At 41.0% G+C, this 19,341-nt stretch overlaps 1 protein-coding gene across 2 annotated transcripts in view; it reads left to right on the top strand.

Moving 5' to 3' along the window:
• Positions 1-16,942, top strand: part of AFF2 (ALF transcription elongation factor 2) — a 350,200-nt gene extending 333,258 nt beyond the window's left edge. For both annotated transcript variants that reach the window (XM_014881529.2, XM_014881526.2), the window contains 2 exons: positions 2,991-3,205; positions 7,641-16,942. In XM_014881529.2, the coding sequence (XP_014737015.1) occupies positions 2,991-3,205; positions 7,641-7,762 (337 nt within the window). In that variant the 3' untranslated portion in view covers positions 7,763-16,942. The remainder of the gene's footprint in view (positions 1-2,990; positions 3,206-7,640) is intronic.
• The last annotated feature ends 2,399 nt before the right edge of the window (positions 16,943-19,341 follow it).

Raw genomic sequence — 19,341 nt, 5'->3', positions numbered from 1 at the left:
TTGCAATAAAAATACTTAAATGTTAACAAAAAAATTTAGTGATCAAATAGACCGCTGGAGCATAACATCTCTTTTGTTCCTTAAGAAGGGGCTTGTACATAAACATTTCATGGAGCAGAAATTATCCTTTTATTCCTGTCCTATTATAGACCCCTATGAAGTGTGTGCTCTGCAGGTGATGTCATCTCCCTCGCTATTTAAAAGAGCTATTAGGTGTCCAGGATCGAGAATAAGTGGGTTTTGACTGGAGGAGAAAATTCTTGTCTGGCCACGAAGTATTGAGCAAAAACCCAGCCTTCGGGTCAGCATCACTTCTAACGCAACACCCAGGTGATCAGTCTCTTCCCACTAACTTTGGAGATGAGGCAGGAAAGCTCTGAAAGTGCACATCTCTGTCTTTTATTCAGAGCAGGAAGCACTTGACGTGTGAAAGTAACTGAGTGACAAGGCCTTGTTATAGCAGCCTTATTGTGGCACTTGTGACCCAACACACAAAGACCACATTCCACACTCAGGTCTTGTGTCCCCTCTATGTGGGGTCTTAGAAGAAAACAGCTCTCCAGCTGGCTTAGAGGTGCCATCTATCTCAGGCGGCTCCCAGTGGCTCCAGGGTTTGTCACAGGCCTGGTGCTGCCATTGGAAGCTTGTGCTCTGCCTTCCCCAGGGCTGCTTGCTCTACACTTTTCTCTTAATTCCCTGAAAATCTGTGCCAGATGGGAAGAGAATTCACACACCACAGAAAAAAAGACCAAACACCATCCGGTGTATGGCATCACTGGAGATGGAGCAGCAGTCTGGTGCAGGATGGGGGGATTGTGGGGTAATCTCAAATACTTTTTTTTACAAAGCAAAGCTTATCCATTGCCATGGAGTGTAGTCTAGTCAGGATCTCAGATCCATCAAAAATCACAGCTTGGCTTACTGGAATTTCTGCCTACTCATTTGAGAGGGATGTGTACCTCTACAAAGTTGGCCCGGGTTCCATCCTGGCAATGAAACAAATTTCCCCTGCTTTCATTACAGAAATGTTTCCCACCTCTAGCGACAGAAAGCACAAAATACAGCGATTTAGTAGACTCACCACAGTAATAATGGCTGTGCACAACAGGGTAAATCCAATGAACAATGCGCTTTATTTGGCAGAAGTGCATCAGCTAGTTGGAAGTGGCTCTAACAAAATACTCTTGGTCTCCCCAGATACTTATCATCTTTAACTGCTCCCAGACCTAATCTAGTATAGTTCAGCTCTTCTGTGCAATAAAGACACTGTGGCAAGTCAGGTAACCAGGATGTTTTGAGACTTAAAAATAAAGTGTTTGTGCATTATGACATGCTTAAACTCTAAGCCATAAGCTGACTAAAAAGCTACAAGCTGCCAAATCAATGTGATCTACATCTCTGGAAAAAGAATGTATCACCGGGACCTGTTGTTGAGGTCAGGTAATAGCAGGGTACTGCTGGAAAATCTGCAGCAAAAGCTGTTGCCATCGATGCTTTTCAGTCCAAGGCTATGCTGTTGTGTCAATCTGTCCTGCAGCACCTGCAAGGTGTCAGCAGATCTGTGCTCCTGCAGGACCACTCACAGTGGCCTTTAAAGCCAAGAGGCCAAGCCCATCTGTCCTGTGCTTTGCATCAGGCTCAGTGACTGAGCTTGATGCTTTTGCATAGCATGAGGCATCTACAGCTGCATGTCCAGGGAGATGTTGCAACATCCCTGTCTGGAGAGTTTTGGTCTCTTTGCTTCATGAAAAGAGTGCCATGAGTGTCTTGGTCCTGCATCTCAAGTGTATTCTACATTAAATAGAATACTTTTTTTTAGGCAAATGCTTCCAAATGGGTGAATGAAATTACATCCAGCTGGGGCTGGTCACCAGTGGTGCTCCCCAGGGCTTGGTACTGTTTCATATCTTCATTGATAATCCAGAGCCCCTTTGATCTTGAAGGGGATTGAGGGCACTCTCAGTTTGTGGATGACACCAAGTTGGGCCAGAGTGTGGATCTGCTGAAGGGTGGCTCTTTTTACTTCTCCCAAGTAACAAGTGATGGGACAAGAAGAAATAGTCTTAACAGGTTCTTCACCAAAAGAGTTGTCAAACACTGGAATAGGATGCCCAGAGACTTGGCTGAGTTGCCTTCCCTGAAGTATTTTAAAGTGTCTTGGTGTAGATGTGGCATGTGGGGATATGGGCTACTGGAGGACTTGATAGTTCTGGATTAATTGTTCAACTCAATGATCTTAAAGGTATTTTCCAACCTGAACATGATCCTATAAATTTTCAAAGAGAATAGCTGTTCTGTGAGCATTCAGCACAACACAGTTCTAAACAAGAGTGTGCTGTGCTGACTGCTGCACTGCCTGCAGCCAGCAGGTGATTCCTAATTGATGGTGTTAGAATTAAAGGAAAATCTATATTAGAACATAAGTGCCTCACAACGTAGGTAACTTTAAAAACTATGCTATGTAGAGCTGTGTGGATGAACTGTAGGCAATTAGAACTAATCTCCATAGCCTTAAAGAATCCTATGGAGATATTCATAATCCTGCAGTACCCTCAAGTCCTAATACTGCTCTGCAGGGTGCTTTTAAGACTTGCTCTTTGCTTATTGTAGTGACTGCTTTTGGAGCAAACTGTCATTGTGGTTTCCAGAAAATACTTTGATAATAAGCCAATATTGCACATGGAGTGTTTTCTAACTGCCATTGCAGCTTCTAGCAGGTAGAAAAATCATTACAGCTATGAGATGCTTCTTTCTCTGAAAGATTGCTCTATTTTTATGATAGATTTTTTTTTTAGTAATAGCTTCATTTAAAAGGGAGAATTAAATCCCTTTTTATTTTCAGTCATCCCCAGTTTATAAGCTGTTCTTTCTCATGAAGTCAGGAGGTACCACTGCACACTCTCCCTTGACTGGGGTGCAGAAAGTGCATTTAGGACGGCAGTGAAGTGGGGGGGTATGAGGGGGTCTCACTCTCTCTCTCCCTCTTTCAGGAGCACAGGAACCCCCTCACCCATGTCCCTGAGCCCATCCCCCATCAGCTCTGCTGGAAGCAGCACGGGCACCGCCGGCTCATCCTCGGTGGGGACCATCACCATCCCCCAGCGCATCCACCACATGGCTGCCAGCCACGTCAACATCACCAACAATGTCCTGCGCAGCTACGAGCACTGGGACATGGCTGACAAGCTGACCAAGGAGAACAAAGGTGCTGCCCTCTATGCTTTTCTGTATCCCCTTTGGCTCCCCAGTTTTTGCTTTCCCTGTGTTCTCTGGATTTGGACCTAGGACCACTGCATCTAAGCTCGCAACTGTGACAGCTTGAGCAAACAGACCAAATCTACTTGCTGGTCGCTGTAGCCAATGCGTATCTTCTCTTGTCAGGCACAGAGGGGGATGTGTAACACATGCTGAACATGGGGTTATCAGAGCAGCTGGCAAATAATTTAGCAAACTCAAGCCCCAAGTGATGAGAGCTTTTAAGTCTGCAAATTCGTTCACAGTTTCAGCCTCTTCTAGAGCACCGAGGTTATTTTCAGACTGCTCTGTCAACGGGTTTAAGACTATTAAAAAGCAAGCATTAGATGTTATGTTTATGTGGGGAGTCCAATTAGGAAATGTCCGGCGAAAGCCATGACCTTGACTCTCCTATGATTGGATTGCCAATCTGTTTTTATATTCCTAACAACAAAATGTTAGTCTTTAACACTGTCATTTCAAAGGAGTTTTGGCAAGCAGTTTGTGACTGGGTTATAACAAATATAGTGAAGTGGCTGAGATTTAACTAAGGGACAAATTTGGCCTATTGTTGGCCAGCTGTGAACTTCCTCATGACAATGTAATTATTCAGATTCCAGTTATGGGCTTACACAAATCACTGAGAAAGCTTCCTTTGACACTAGAGGTGCAGAGCCTAACTAGGAAATAGTCTCATCATGAGTTGGCCCATTCTCTTAAATTATAGTGAGATTTCAGATGGCCAACTTGTCCTGACAAATGTGCTTGCTGTATGCAGTTTGATCTTACTCCTGTTCATGTCAGTGGCAAATTTCCACTGATTTAGAGAAACTGAGCTTGATATTTATAGAGTTTTAGATCTGAATGATGGGTCATAATGATCCATCCCTAGATGAGGAACAATAATAGAAGTTCTGTCCAGTCCTCCCCACTGCTTCTTGTCTTTGTTCACATTGATTAATTTAGTAGCAGTGCAGTCATTTTGAATTTTTTCTATAGCTGCATCCATTTTCACAAAATGTGAAAGCTATTCCCTTTCAAATGTAATGCAGAATGTTACAGCAGGAATGCAGAAGGATGCCCTGATAGGAGGAAGAGATGGTGATAATCTTGTAATTAGCCCTGTGTGTTGTGGAATTGTTAAATGTTCTACTTGGTATTAAATCAAAATAGCTCAGGCATTCAGCCAACAGACAGAAAATGTACCCAGCTACTGCTGTTATCATTCCTAGAACTGGATGAGAAAAAACCTGCTGACTCTCTTTCTGTATTTTCCTCCCTACTCTCTTCTTTGTTCTCAGCTTGATTTACAGTAAAATAAACCCTGTTCTGCAAAGCCATGTAGGAATACTCTTTATTCAAATGGGCAGTCCCTTTGACTTTACTGGAACTGGATGCATGAATAAGCATTTCTCACATGAGCAAGACATTTAAGGATGTGACCTGTTCTTTCATATCTTGTTTTGCAACCTGCAGACACGTTACAGGGAATGCAAAGTTCATGTTACTTCAAATTTCATTTAAGTATTATAAACCATTGGAGAGAGATCAGAGTTTCCTACATGCTATAGCATGTCTGCCTTTATATATTTTCTGGAAGGATACCTCATTTCTAATTAAGTACTTGATTTAAAGTTGCATGCTTAAACACAAATTGCAATTTGAAAAATTCATGGTGTAGCAAAAACTGTATGAGGACTGTTGTAATACTTCACAGGTCATCATACCACATGAGAGATTCTCTTTAAAACAGGATGTATTCAAGACACTTTGATGTGAAAAATATTACAGTGTTTCATGAAAACTGGCTGTAATTGTTTTAGTAGATGTCATTTGCACTTCTCAAATAATTCTAAGCACCTTTATTTTGTTGGCTGGAACAGGAATCACCCCTTTCTTTGTAGTGATCTCCAGTCCATCTTTGCCAGCTGTCTCAGTTCTGATGCACTGCCCAAACTCTGGTGCACTGGTCTGTGGTCTGGGGGTTCAAAACTGCCCCCTGACAGCAAACAGGTAGTGCAAACCCCCGACTCTGCTGTGAGTCCCAGATTGTCATTTGGTTTCTCTCTCAGGAGCTTGGGCAGTCAGTTCATTATAAAAAATGAGATTTTCCCCCTTTCCATGGAAATAGGAATGATATCAAAACCAAAAAAACCACACAAACCTGCAAAGAAACTACAAAAAGATAAAAAATTAGTTCCTTTAAAAAACAAAACAAAACATGTTCAGTCATTTTTGTGAGTTTTTGTGGTCAGTTCTCATTGTTTCTGTTGTCTTCTGAATCACAGAGTGTGTCTTGCGTAAGAATATGTCCTTCATGGTCTGTCCTGAGATGGGTATAAAACTGTGGCCTAATAGCAATTACCTCCGGGTCTTACTGCTGTCATAAATGTTTCTTATGTCATGTCCATGCAGCCACAAGAAAGTTCCTCCACACTGTAGGAGCTGTGCAGCTGCCCGTTGTCCACAGCTGTCAGCTTAGGCTTTGTGCTCCTCTGAGTCTGCCCGCACACTCCCAGTTTGAACTTGACTCATCTCCAGCTGGCTCAGAGCAGCAAGACAGAAGCCTTTCTTTGTGCCTGCCTGACAAAAGATGTGCCATTAAAATAAAAATGCATAGCAAGAGAGAGAACAGCAGAACTGTGACCTGCCAATCTGATCTGGTTTGAAAAGGAAAGCAGGAACATAATGCCATGTACCTCTGGTGGAATTTCCCCTGGTCCATAGAGTTGAGAGTGTGGGGTGAATAGATGGAGTTTGTCATAAATCTGCATCTGTATCAGGCCAAACTAAACTTCAGATTTCCCAAAGCCTGTAGGATGGTTTGTGTTGGATCACCTAAACTGGTGTTGTTCACTATCTAATAATATCAAACTCTCAGCTGACTTTACAAGATCAGATCCTTTTTTAATGCTTCTGAAGAAAGCAGGACTTCTTCTCTACAGTAGGAAACTATCAGCTCTGTAGGGAGCAAGACCTGTTCTCTCACATATAAACGTATTAAATGGCTTCAGTGCTTGTAGCTTTTTCAAGAAATGTTAACCTGAAATTAGACTTTAAGGTGGATTCCCAGTGTTTAAAGCAATTATTCTTTATTGAGCCTAGAATGAGATCTCTAGAATGCAAGAAAGATACTGCATTATTTCATTTCAAAATGTATTGATTTTACACTGAAGGAGGGGAATGAATGATAGAGAAAGGAAGATTAAAAGTAGCTGCTGGCTGCAGCATCTGAGCAGCACTGGTGCTAGCCCTGAGCTCTCATTATGCTTGCCTCCAGCCAAATCACTCTGTGCTCTGATACTGCTGCTGCCAAGCTGACCAGGGTCAGGCTGTCAATACTTGGATAGAAGACCTCAAAGCAACACTTAACTCACTGAAGAAAGTACTGATAATGATTTTGCACCTGGCATCTGCTCTCCTGAAGTGCAGCCAATGCAGTGCTGGCTGGCTCAGTGCACTGGATTGCAGACAGGGTGAGAACGTGAGGGTTCAGCCATTCCTTACTGTGATTGTTGGTTGTTATCTGAGCTCTGAGGGGCTTTAACTGAGTGGATTCCCACTTGCCTAAATATAGTGTAAGTGTTGTATATGTGGGAATGCCTGTGCCCTAGCAAAAAGAACTGTGGGAGAATACAGAACACAAATCAGTTCTCCATTGACGGCAATTAGGAAAGGTCTATTGGCCCTAACAGGATAAGTCTTTCACCCAGAGAGCACCTAATGCATGACATAAAGTAACTGGTGTGTCGCTTCCTAACTAGGGCTCTCTGTTTAGTGACTTCCTGTTAACCCTTCCTGACTAGGAATCCCAAGGTTGGGATTCTTCCCCATTAGAGGTTCCCATCTCCAAGGTGTTGTTTTCCTGCTGTGTTATCTCTCTCCTCTTCCTCCCCACTCCCATCCCACATTCATTCTCTGTGGCCTGCAGCTGCAGCAGGATTAGCAGATGGCCAAAACTGCTGCAATGTCAGTAACAGAAATTAAAGGGTGGGGAAAAGAGCAAGAAAAGTCTTCTAGTCTGGAAAGATCCAGTCTAGCCCTTCATGTCTGGGAAAGAGTACAGCATGGAAAAGTAATGCAAGATTTCACTGCCAGCTATTTAAATCATGCAGTCAGCAAACCTAATCTCAAAAAACTGACAGTGCAGATCATCAGAGTTGAAGGAAGACTGCTGGCAGCCGCTCATACCGTCCTGTGGTAGACTTCCAGCCTAGATAATCTAATTTAGTTTGTTTCAGTATATTATTGTTTAAATTGTTTTTTACAAACCATGTGCTCATGTGCACAACTATCTTTAGAACTCATTAATTACACTGTACTGCTTCTGAATGGAAAATCATGGTAATACCTCTATTTCTGTACCATTGCCTGAAACAATTGCTTCTGTTTCTTGTGTATTGCAGAGTTCTTTCTAGACCTGGACTCAGTGATGGGACCCTTAACACAACACAGCAGTATGACCAATCTGGTTCGTTACATTCGCCAGGGTCTGCACTGGCTCCGCATTGAGGCTCATTTGTTGTAGTGACTGCTGCCCTGTTTATGACATCTCCATTCTTCTACCTCTACCAGCGCAGAGACGATCACTGGTGGAACTCCACTCATTTTTGGAAGTTTATTCATGTAACTTCATTTTTATTGCCTTTTTTAATACCCTATCTACTGGAAGTAGAAGTCACCATAAATGAAAGTTATGACTCAAGAGCAGTATGTGTTGTACCATCTAATCCTTTTTGACAATTTTCTATGCCTTGTGTCTCCTGGATCCTGCCATCCTTGTGTGCTTTATGGAACGGTACATTCCCTGCAGTATTGTTTTAAGTCCATGCTGCCTTCAAGTAAAAACAAGAAAAGCACTTTGAGAAGATACGGATTCCTGAGAAATAGTACAAAGCATCTGAAATATTTGAGGGTATATATGAGAAGTCCCTTCTGAAATAAATTAGTAGAAGTTATAGCTATTCATTCAAAATCATCTTCTGAACCTGAACCAAGCTTTTCGACGCTTAATTCTGGTGTCATTACCTGACTCAGTACATTCCTAAAATTTCTTACTTCCTATAGGTTTAATCTCTAAAAGCAAACGTTGAATATCTTACAGGTACATAATGTAAGATCACCAAAGGTGTTAAGAGGTAAAACTTTGAAAGAAGGCCTCATTAAAGAATGATGACACACTATGCAATGAGGTTTTGATATTCCATTCTACCTGTTTATTGTTGGCTTAATAATTTCAGTAGGCAGCAGAATTTATTGAAGTTTTTAGGCAGTTTCAAAATACTAGCTTTCTTAGTCTTATCTACCATTCCTGAATTTTGTTTCTGTTTTACTGTTTAGTCTCAAACAAATACTTATCCAGGACTTTTCTTCATAGAACAATCTCTCCTTGCATAGTGACTCACTGAAAGCAGATTTTAACAGGACTGCTGCACTCTAAGCCTTGATATTGTATGTAGAAGTCCATTAATAAGTGTATGCAGATTCTTCATGAATTATCTAGAAGTTTAACTAACTAGCCACTGTTGAAACATTATAAGTCCATGTGGCATCAATTTTCACCTGTTTTGTTCATTTCAGAGCATTAGAAACGAACAGTATTATCTTGCTATCTTGAAAACAATGTCAAATTAAATAAAATCACCAGATTTACCCAGAAGCAATATAACATTTGTTTAATAATGGCCATGAATACTTCAGTCAGATTACCTTTTTTCCAAGCTCTGCATCTGTTTACCCATGCTGTCATGTTTTGGACCATTCCTCTAATGTGGGAATAATTATGAGACAATTCAGATAGAATTTCAAAGCAATTGTGAATAAATTGCACCATTTCACATTTGCTCTTTCCTCCTATTTTTTTTCCCTGTTATAAACTGCACTGCTCTTCTGGTGCCACTGCAAGAAGCACTGGTGGATGAAACAAAACAAAATTAATTTATATCAATAATTCACAAAACTTTAAATGGTCTCATCTCATTCTTGTTATAATGCCTGCATACCTTACTGAACTGTAAATTTCATTTCTATAAACAGAAAATGCTCATAGCAATGTAAATATTATTCTGTCTCATCTCATTGAAATAATACAAGATGTGTATTAAATGCCATCCAGATATTAGTTAATTGCAATTACCTTCTGCTATATAAACTGTATATTCTTTAATCTGGTGAGTTATTAGATTCTACTGACTGGATTGAGACCAGATAAATAGGACAAATTTGCATTTAAATGGTTCAGACTGTTAAGATTTTTAAATCGGGCCTTGGATATTTGCAATAAGAATAATTTAAGGTCTCTGCCCAGACAAACATTTCTGTAACTATTGCATATTAGCTCCCTGTAGTACTACCGTTTCTTAAAAATCAATAATTCCTAACATTTTGTTCCACAAGACTGGAAGTCTGAACATAGTCAATGTGCATCATTAGAGAAATCATCCAGTGTAGGGTTTTCTGCAAAGGACATTTGCAGAACATGCACATCCTGTATTATCTGCACATTCTTGTTCCTGAAGCGGTTGATTCACCCTGATCTGTTCTCTGAGGGTTTCGGTAACACAGCTGAAACCTGAATCTGACCCATTGGTCACACCGACTGTGGCCCCTGTAGCTAATGAATAAAATGAATAAAATGGCAGTGAGAACTATTCAGAAATGTAGATGAATGGTGGTGGTCGGGGGGGTTTTAAAGAAAATGAAACATTTGAAATAATTTTTTTAACAAATTGAGTACTTGAGATGAAGGAAGGTTGGGCTGGTTTTGTCATAAGCCAGAGTTTTCCATTCTTTTTGCAAGTAACTATTCAGTCTAATTAAGCACATTGTCATCACTTGCTTCTTAATGTAGGTTGGAATCCAAGACTTCCATGCATTTACAAGGGGTAGCGATGTCTTGAAAGGCAGTCTTCAGACATAGGACTCTTCAGTTTGCTGCAGTCTCTCAGTGATCACCATGTAGTATCTTTTCCCATTGCTTCTGGTAAACAGGCTCCCATCTCTAAATTTATTCCATGTTCACAATCTTTTGCTTAAATGGCTTAAGGAATTAGCCCTCCTGATTTTGTATCCTGTGACTTAGGTTGAAATGCATGCTGAATCAATGGCATGATGATAAGTCCAGCAGTCAAGTCTAGGATCACAAGCCAACTTACTGTTTAGCAGTCTTGTTTCAAAAGCAGCTTAAATATGGAGAGTAAATTACTGTCTTATCCTTGGGGATGATGCTTCTTTTGGGTTAGTTATTAAGGATTATTGCACTTTTACAGGCACTATATTCATCTCGTTTCAATTGCCAACATATCATCTTCATGGAATCATTTTACCCCTTAAAATATTACTTCCAGCAGAGCTAATCAAATGAGATTGTTTGTTGGTTTCAATTCATGGGGAAGCAGCATGACTGTGCTTGGGCATTTGCAATGTTTGCACTTAAAACTGCCCAATTCAGGCTTTCTCAAACTCATGAACCAAGCACGAAAAATTACAAGATTGGCTTAAAGATGTGGTTAAGATTTTTTTTGGGCGGGGAGTTTCTTTTTTGGGGATTTTTTTGTTTGTTTGTTTTTTGGTTTTTTTTAAATAAACTCTTTGGTTCTTCTATTGCCTTCTGGATGCTGAGGTTTGGGACTGATTTCATGACACATTTTCAGACATTTTACAAGCATGCCAAGGGCAGGAACTGACACATTTGTTTTTAATAATGATAAACTGGAACAGTGATGTAATCTCTTGACTTTTGTAGCTGGATTTAAGAAGGACACCAGGTTTTGTAAAACATTGCCAGAACTGACAAGATTGTCGTTTGTGACCCATGCCTGAGGAGTTTGGAGCAATATCAAGAGTTCAGCAGTGAAGGGAACAGGCCTGTGAAGGGCTAAACTCAGGCATTTGGGGTGCAAGACCCAACAGCAGCAAAGTCCTAAATGCTCAAGAGAGGCATTTACATAGCACTTAACCTCCACTTCAAGGGCTGCAGCAGGTCTTAATGTGCAGGCAGAATATCCAGCCCCAAGTGCGTGAACAGCTCCAGCCATGTGATGTGCGTTGGATGCTCGAGAGCAGGGAGCAGAGGGAAAGCCTTTTTGTGATAGTGTTGGTGGCAACTTTCATGGCTTGCATCTTACAGCTTAATTTCACTTTTTCTTACATGTTCTTTGGATGTTCAGTTATTTAAATATTTTCTCTGTGAATAGATTGCCTCATTTGTAAATTATCTCCTTTGAAAGATAGAGACAGATCTGTTGATAGTTATGTGGGGGATTTTTAAAAAATAGCATTTGAGATCTTCATTCCTCCTAAAGAAACAAAATAAGCCGATTGAATCTGGAATTTAATTTCCATGGTTTTTTTTAATTTCACAGATTTTATTATGTTCTTCTATTATGATAGTTTTGATTCACTGATACTTTTAGGTACTTCGGAAAAAAAATGTTTCAGTGAGGTTTTTATCAGCATTTAATGCTGTCTAATCAAATTATTAGTTTTGTGAATGTAAATTAACAGATAACAAAAATGGGGCTGGTAAGGATTCTGATCAAGTATTAATGTACTTCATTACTTGGAGTTCAGGAGAAACTCCATGCAGCATTGAAGCAAGCCCATGAGTGGACTATGTATACATATCTGTGTAGACTTATGTGTGGATTTGCAGCAGAGAGTCCCTGGTCATTATTTCATAGCACAGGAGAAAAGATATGGTAGCTGTAAAGAGAAAACACTCCTACCACTGCTCGTTGTAGTGGCATTATTCAGGTGTTCCTCTGTAGTTTGTGCATAGTCCTGTTTGCATATACTGCCTCTTGCAGACAATGAAGGTGTGCAGAAAGTAGCAACAACTCTGTCATTTTAGTCCTGTGGTCCCTAAAGTCAGTGTAAGAACTGAGTATGCTACGTCAACGTGCTGTTTTTCAGGTTCACTCATTTGCCATAGACCAGTGTCTTGAAGTTTTAAGAAAGACAAAATATATAACAAGTCACCAAAGAAAATCAAGTTGTCATTCTGAAGCAAGTGTGAAAGTGTCCCAACTGTAGGCAGGCTGCAGATTAGTGGGTCTTTGCAAAGGGCCTTCCCTCTCAGCATCTCCCTGACCTCACCTGAATGCCCAGGGAGTGAGGCAGAGGGGATTAAGATGGGAAACTAATCTACTGTCCTTATGACATCTTCCAGCTTTACTTTACATGCTAGTTTATAAATACAAAATATAACAAGTCTTAATGTTGGGAGAGCTCAATTCCTCAGTTTCCAATAATCCTCTCATACTTCCATGATATAACCAGAGCACACCAATGCATATAGGCATTCTCTGTTGTCTAATGAGATATGTCTAGGGGCATATTTTGGTTCTATCACTTGATATTTAGCCTAAAAGTATAAGCTAAAAGCTATTATGGTCTCCTTCATTACTGAAGTCTCTCTGCAACCTTCCTGCCTGACTTCTCCCCAGAAGAAGTCTCCCAGAAGGGAGAGTCTTCTCCCCAGTACCCTTGTCAGACCTGCCTTTCTGATGGACTTGGTAGCTTTTCTTAAGCCATTTTGTTTCAGAGATGTTTTGTCTTCCAAGATCAGTGATTCTGATCATTTTACACCAGTTTAAACCTCTTGTGGTGGCTGCTGAAGTCAGGATAGATTGTGTTCAGATCTTGTGTTCAACTCGGGGGAGGATGTGGCTCTGTAGAGAGATGAGAGCAAATTCAGGTGCAGATGAGTTACTACGTAAAACTGGTGTTAGATGAGAATCAAACGTGGCCTCATCAGGAGGCACTGCAGCAGAAATACTGTGATGAAAAGCTGTTTCCAGAACCACAGGGTGTGTAGTGACATGCCAGGCAGCTCACTGGCACTGTAATCATATTAGGCAATGGTAAAGATGTCAAGAGTAGTTTAAAGAAAGTGGGGCAAGCTGCTGTGTCTGACATTTTGAATTTAAGCTGAGTGTGCTTCTTGGGAAGGGGGACTTATTACTGTTTTGTCCTACAATACCTATACCATGGTATCCTGTGAAATCAGAATACAGCACCACCACATCTTAATTCTTCAGTGCACCTCAGAGTGGCACATCATGTCACAGAGAGGTAATTCTTGTCACTACCCTGAAGTCACCATCCATTAAAACCATTATTTTTACTTTATTTTTACAAGAGAAGCAAGGACCAAGCCCAAAGGCCCAGCAGCCACATTAGGCAGCATTGTGTGACCTGATGTTGCCTGCCACAGGCTGTGGAGCCACATAGAGAGCTCCTTGAGCCCTCAGCCTGCTCCAACACCCATGTTGGACTATGACAGGACTGTGTGGTGTGAATCCCCACCTAGCCCTGTCCACTGTACTAGCAGACCAGTGCTGTGCCCAAGAGGACTGAGGGGCCCCAGCCCCACCACCTGGGTGAGCAGAGCTGTGGTTCTGCATTGCTTTCAAGTCTTGGTTCGCTGCAGCTGCAGATGGACTGGGATTTGAGCACTCAATTGTACTTACACTGCATCTGGAAATGCCAGTCAAGTTGACAGAAGCTATGCACATGGTGACAGCATAGAACTCAGTCACAGTACAATTCTGTACACAGAATTGGAATTTAATTTGTGGTGTCCACAGGACAACTCATGTTTGCAGGGCTCCAACTAAGACCCACTGATGCCAATGTGAAAAGTTATGTGAGTGGACAATGCAGCTGATTTAGACTTGTTTTCTTCTTTGATTTTAACTGAGTTCCTCTATCTGCAAGTTCCATAAGCTTTCTGTGCTAGATATAAGTTTACTCACAGCTGTGTGAGTGTCATCCTGGCTGTAATACCATTGAAAGATCCTTCAAGTATAGATAGCCTTAATTTCCACTCAGTTATTTTCTTTTCAGAATTCAAAGGAAGGTCGGATTCTGAGGTGAATTTAATTGTTTTATTGAACAACAATAACTACAATGGGCCAAAATTTGAGCTAAGCAAATGTAAAGTAACTTGGCTCAACTTGTAGAATTCATGGCACCAAATTCTGCTGTCATGTTGCATTAGTGCAAGTCTTATGGAGCTTTCTGAGTACTGTTTATCAAAGGAGAAGCTGGATAACGAAAATGTCATAGCCTTACTGGAGTTAGGTGTATTAGGCCAGAACTTAAGTTGCATTAACCCAATTAATTGAATGGAATTCCATCCATTTTTGTTCTGGCTGGGCACTCATCTCACTGAAAGTAGTTCAAGGTCTCTGGACTAAAGCTCAAATAACTGCAAGCAGATTTGCTCTTCAACTAGACCATGTGTTGACTCAGACCTTGCTCAGGGAAACCACCTTTTATTTCAATGACAAGTAACGATGTTATGGACATGGAGAAGCTCTGACCCACTGGCAGGAGACATTTGCCCTTGAATTTATGAAAGAACTGAATAGTGGATAGCAACACAAATGTTTTATTTATAACAGAGGTAGAGTACAAGTTCCTCAGCTCATGTAAACTGGTACAGGAGTACTGATTTCAGTGGAGTTAATCCAATATGCACACACCAAGGAGCAAACCCTCTAACCCCAGACTGATTTTTGCCAGTGTACCTCTATGCAGATAAACTCCCGAAGCTTTTATTATCATGCCTTTTTACTGATCATGCCATTGAAATGATTAATGTACCAAAATCCTTGCCTGTGAGGAAACCTGCAAAGCTATGCAGTGTAAAGCACATCATAAAACTGCTTTAGACCACAGTCTGGAGACATGTTATCAGAAACAAGATGAACAGATCATCTTTTGATCTGATGTTGATTACACCTCACTCTGCACTTCCACAGCTGAGTTTTTCATACAGACTGAGTGATGGCTGCACGTTTTTGATGACTGTGGACCAAAGCTTCAGCTGATGTGCCTCTAAGTAGCTCTGTGGATGTCAGTGCTGATTTACACCAGCTGAAAAACCAGTCCTCTCCCTTTCCATACTGTGCTGCATGCCCTAATGAAGCTTTATAAATGCACACTGAGGCTGAGCATATATTGAACTATTCTGATTCAGCAGCAGATAATCCCTGCTAAAAGAATTGGACAGTAATTTCTGCCTGTCATCTAGGCTTGCACATACATGTTTTGGTTTTAACCAAAGGCATGTTGTAATTTCATTACCTCCCAGTTTAAATATTTACTGGCATCAACATTAGCTTGCATAGAAAAATGGCAAATAAATTCATGTCATAAATGCTCTCAGTCTAGAGATTGAATCTATTACTTTAGTTCAAAGACATTGCAGCAGGCTAAAGTGGTTTTTCTAAGCCAAATGGGTTCTGTACATTTAGAAGTCATGGCAAATATTTATCTTGGCTCAATTCTGTTCTTCCCCTGAGCATCCTGGTCAGCAGGTTGCTCCACTGAAGTCCACAGAAGTAACTGTGTGAATTGGTGCTCAGTATACAGATTGCAGAAGCAGGCACTGAATATGTTAGATTGCTGCAAACAGGGGTTTAGTTTTAGCCATATGTGTCATTTGAGGACACTTAAAAATTATGTACATTTTATCCAAGCTGACAGTCCTTGTATTTCCATAAAATATTGTATAATTTATTCCTGTGTTTTTGACATCTCTGGATTGCATATCTTCTGCTGAATCTTAAATGCTGGGGTTTTTGTAAACCCACATTCAAAAGGTCTAGGACATACCATCACAGAATATGAAAACAAGTCAAAGATCTGGTGATGTTTCGCTTTGGTTTTGAGCTCTCCTTCCATTTGTGTTTTGGCTTGTCTATGGTACTCCCAGAATTTTTGGAATGGCTCAACTCAATGCAAGTTTCTTCATGTCTTTTGGGGAAAAAAAAAGAAAAAGAAAAGGCAAAATGCAACTAAGGCTCAGGAAAAGCAATCCTGGCAAACTTGGTGGGTGTTTGCTCTTCCTAGCTGTCCTGATTTTTTAACCCTGCCATGTTGGGAGTAGTCTAGTCTATGGGTTTTCTCACCCACCATTTCTGGCTGTTGTGGCAAATATTATTTTTTTTTCTTTTGTGTGTGTGTGCGTGTGCGTGCGCATGTATAATTAACCAAAATATCAGGAAAATTTATATATGCTTTCTTCTTGTTCCTGGAAATAGAGCAACATTATGACCTTATGGTCTTCCAGCAAAAGTTAGATTTAATTTCTGCATTGCAGTGCAACTTAATTAGCTATTGGAATTAGATTATGGTTTACTAAATGGCCTTTTACTTTATGATCTTATGATCTTATGTTCTTACTTTTTATTTACTATTGAAGTAGCTTCTTTTTTTCTCATGTGTGCAAGTATCATATCAATAATCATTGCAATTCCACAAGGTGTCTTTGTTTTCAACAAGCATGTTATTCTTGTAAAGTTTTAAGTATAAGTTACGATGTTTTGTACAGACCAAGGTAACTGTTAAAATGTCAACCAATTACTGAAATGTTGTATAGTTATAAAAGTTTGATTTCTTTTGCTTTATATGTATAAAATTGTATCTTGCCTGTTTTGCTTTGTATTTCCAACGTGTTGCACAATTATGCATTTTGTTTACATTTGTTCCTTCTTCAGAAAAAAAAAGAAATAACAGTAATACTTTATGTACAAACATTTTAAATGTACTTTTGTTGTTTTTAAACACAATGTCTCTGTACAAATAATATTGGTTGAACTGGTACATTTGTGTCTCTCATAGAGGGATTAATTATACTGCCAGTGCATTGAATTATTTAAAAAAAAAAAAGTAAAATAAAATTTTTATGAAAATGTAACCCATTTTATCACTATAAATTATTCTGTCTTCTGCTATTTTCTCATTCTCCTCCCAGGATACAATAAGTATGGTACAGTAAGTACTGTTTGTGGGAGAGCTGTCATTGGTTTTAATTTTTAATCAATGTGTTTGTGTAATTGTGGCAACTTAAAATGACTTGATGTTAGAAAATAATGTAGTGCTGATACCAGCTGTGAGGTAATGGGATCAATAATGTGCTTTCCCCATCCCTGAGGGTCCTCAGCTGCAAGACAGCAGCCTAAATCCTGTCTGTCCCAAACCCAACCCAGAGAGCAGAGGGGCCAGGCATCCAAGGAGGACTTTTTTGGACAAGCAGTCCAGGGCTCCAGCGTGACTAAAGTTGTGCCATCCCTGACCCTCTGCCGAGGTGCCTTGGTCCCTGGGGGCTTTCCAGCATGACAAAACTGGGAATGCCAGGTCTTACGTTATCACTGCAGAAATAGCTCTGAGAGGCAGTGCCAAGAATACCAGCTCAGAAGAGATGTAAAGAGGTCTCGGAGATGCAGAGCAACATGTGATGTGGCTGCCCAGTGCAAGGCTGAGCACTGCTGCTGCTGGCAGGGCAAGTGAGGTCGAGGTGTCTGTAGGGAGAGATGAAGTGCAGCTCTCCCGACACAGACACGGAGTCCATCTCAAGTTGCTGTCTCCAAGCAAAAGAAGCCATCGCTGTGGTTTGCTCTGTGGCCCCTCACGCTCACAGTCCTGCTGAAAATATTTCAATCTCAGGATGGAGAGTTGCGTGTTCTGGAGGTGCTGCCGGAAGGCACAGCTGGGAGGCAGCTACTGGGGACGTCTCATCCCAGACAGTGTTGGGGAGGGGGTGGTGAGCCCAGGGTACAGATAGTGTCACAGAAGAATGCCTGGAGAGCCACACCAGTAGGTGTTAGTCTGGATTTGAGGCTGAGTATCTGGTGTAATGTCCCCCCTAGGACAAAGGGCCAGTAGCTGGTATCTTCCAACTTCTCAGCACCACTCTGACCTTAGGAAGCAGCTTAAAGCTCTCTGTTCTGACTAGACTTTCAGTTCATCATCCCACTTGTGTGAATAGGTACATGTAAAATGAGTGCTGGAGCCCCAGTCCTTCTTAGGCATAAGTCAGTTCAGAAGGAAATCTGGAATGGGTGTTTGGAGCACACTGTGTGCCAAAGGTGCCCATTTTGTGTCCAAGGAGACAGAAAATATCCTCTGTGGATATCTCAGAGAGATATTGTTTGGGTCAGCAGGAGGGAGGGCAGGTCTGATGCTTTGTGTGCCATTCACTCCTCCCTGAGTTCTTTTCATCTTCTGGGCGTGCCCAGAAACTCACTTGAAGCTTGACTTCAGACTGGCAGCTCATGTCATTCCTTGCATATGTAACCTTGTAATCAGCTGTGAAGTGTTTTGTGTTCCCAGCTATGAATGATGAATGGCTCCACATAAACCTGTGCTATACAGCACTGATAGTGTGACTGCTCAATTCAGAAAAAAAACCTTAAAACCTCTGGAAATAAAAAAGGGATAATTAGTCATACAGCCAGTACAGGGGACGCCCACAGGAGCAAAAGATGCCACCCTGCTCAGTAGAAGGAGAAATGTCTCCTCCATGTATGGCAGTGTCAGGGATAATGGAAGATGGGCATTTGGATGCTCATTTTCATACACAATTTCATAACAACCTCAGGCAAGGTACTATGTGCCCTGTTCCACAGCCAAGGAGACATCTTCCCTCCCTCCCTGGCTGGAGCTGAGCCAATAGAGTAGGATGTTCATAAGGGCTACGAAAAGCTCAAGTGGGAGAAGGAAGCACTACAGTTTGGCAGCCAGTTAAGACGGTTTAACTGCAAAACTCCCTCAGGAATGAGTTTTGCCCATGACAAGCTGCTCTAGACCACAGGATGTTTCATTGCTAGCATGAAAGATGAAGAGCTTGTGAAGACTTATTTATATCTAAAAAGTCTGGCTGGAGTTTCCCAGTGGGGTCTGTAGAGCTAAGGAGTACAAAGCACAGCCCAAATACTTGTCACTAAAAAGCTGAACTCCTTAGCCCCTCCTACAAACAGAGTCCAGAAGGAAAGCAATGCAACATCTACTCTACATAATAGGGAGGAAATTCACTTACCAGCTGCATTTCAAAGTGATTTTAGATACCTTTTGATTGAAAAAAGCACATGTGCATGGGAGGGACTTTTTTCCTCCATATTGTGTCCACAAGTTTGGAAGGACATCATTATAGCTAATGTAAATGTGTTCAGCAAACAAACCACACATCAAGTTAATGTTAAGCAAAATTTTCTGGTCATATGAGCTACAGAAGAGCCCCTCTTGATATTTTCTAAGCATGTATGTAGATTGGCCTTTTAGGGACCTGTACACCTATGAGTACATGAGACCAGCCAA

The sequence above is a fragment of the Sturnus vulgaris genome, chromosome 14 (genome assembly GCF_052056855.1).
Source record: "Sturnus vulgaris isolate bStuVul1 chromosome 14, bStuVul1.hap1, whole genome shotgun sequence".
In the NCBI taxonomy this organism is placed as follows: Eukaryota; Metazoa; Chordata; class Aves; order Passeriformes; family Sturnidae; genus Sturnus; species Sturnus vulgaris.
This window is presented reverse-complemented; position numbering and strand designations above follow the sequence as displayed.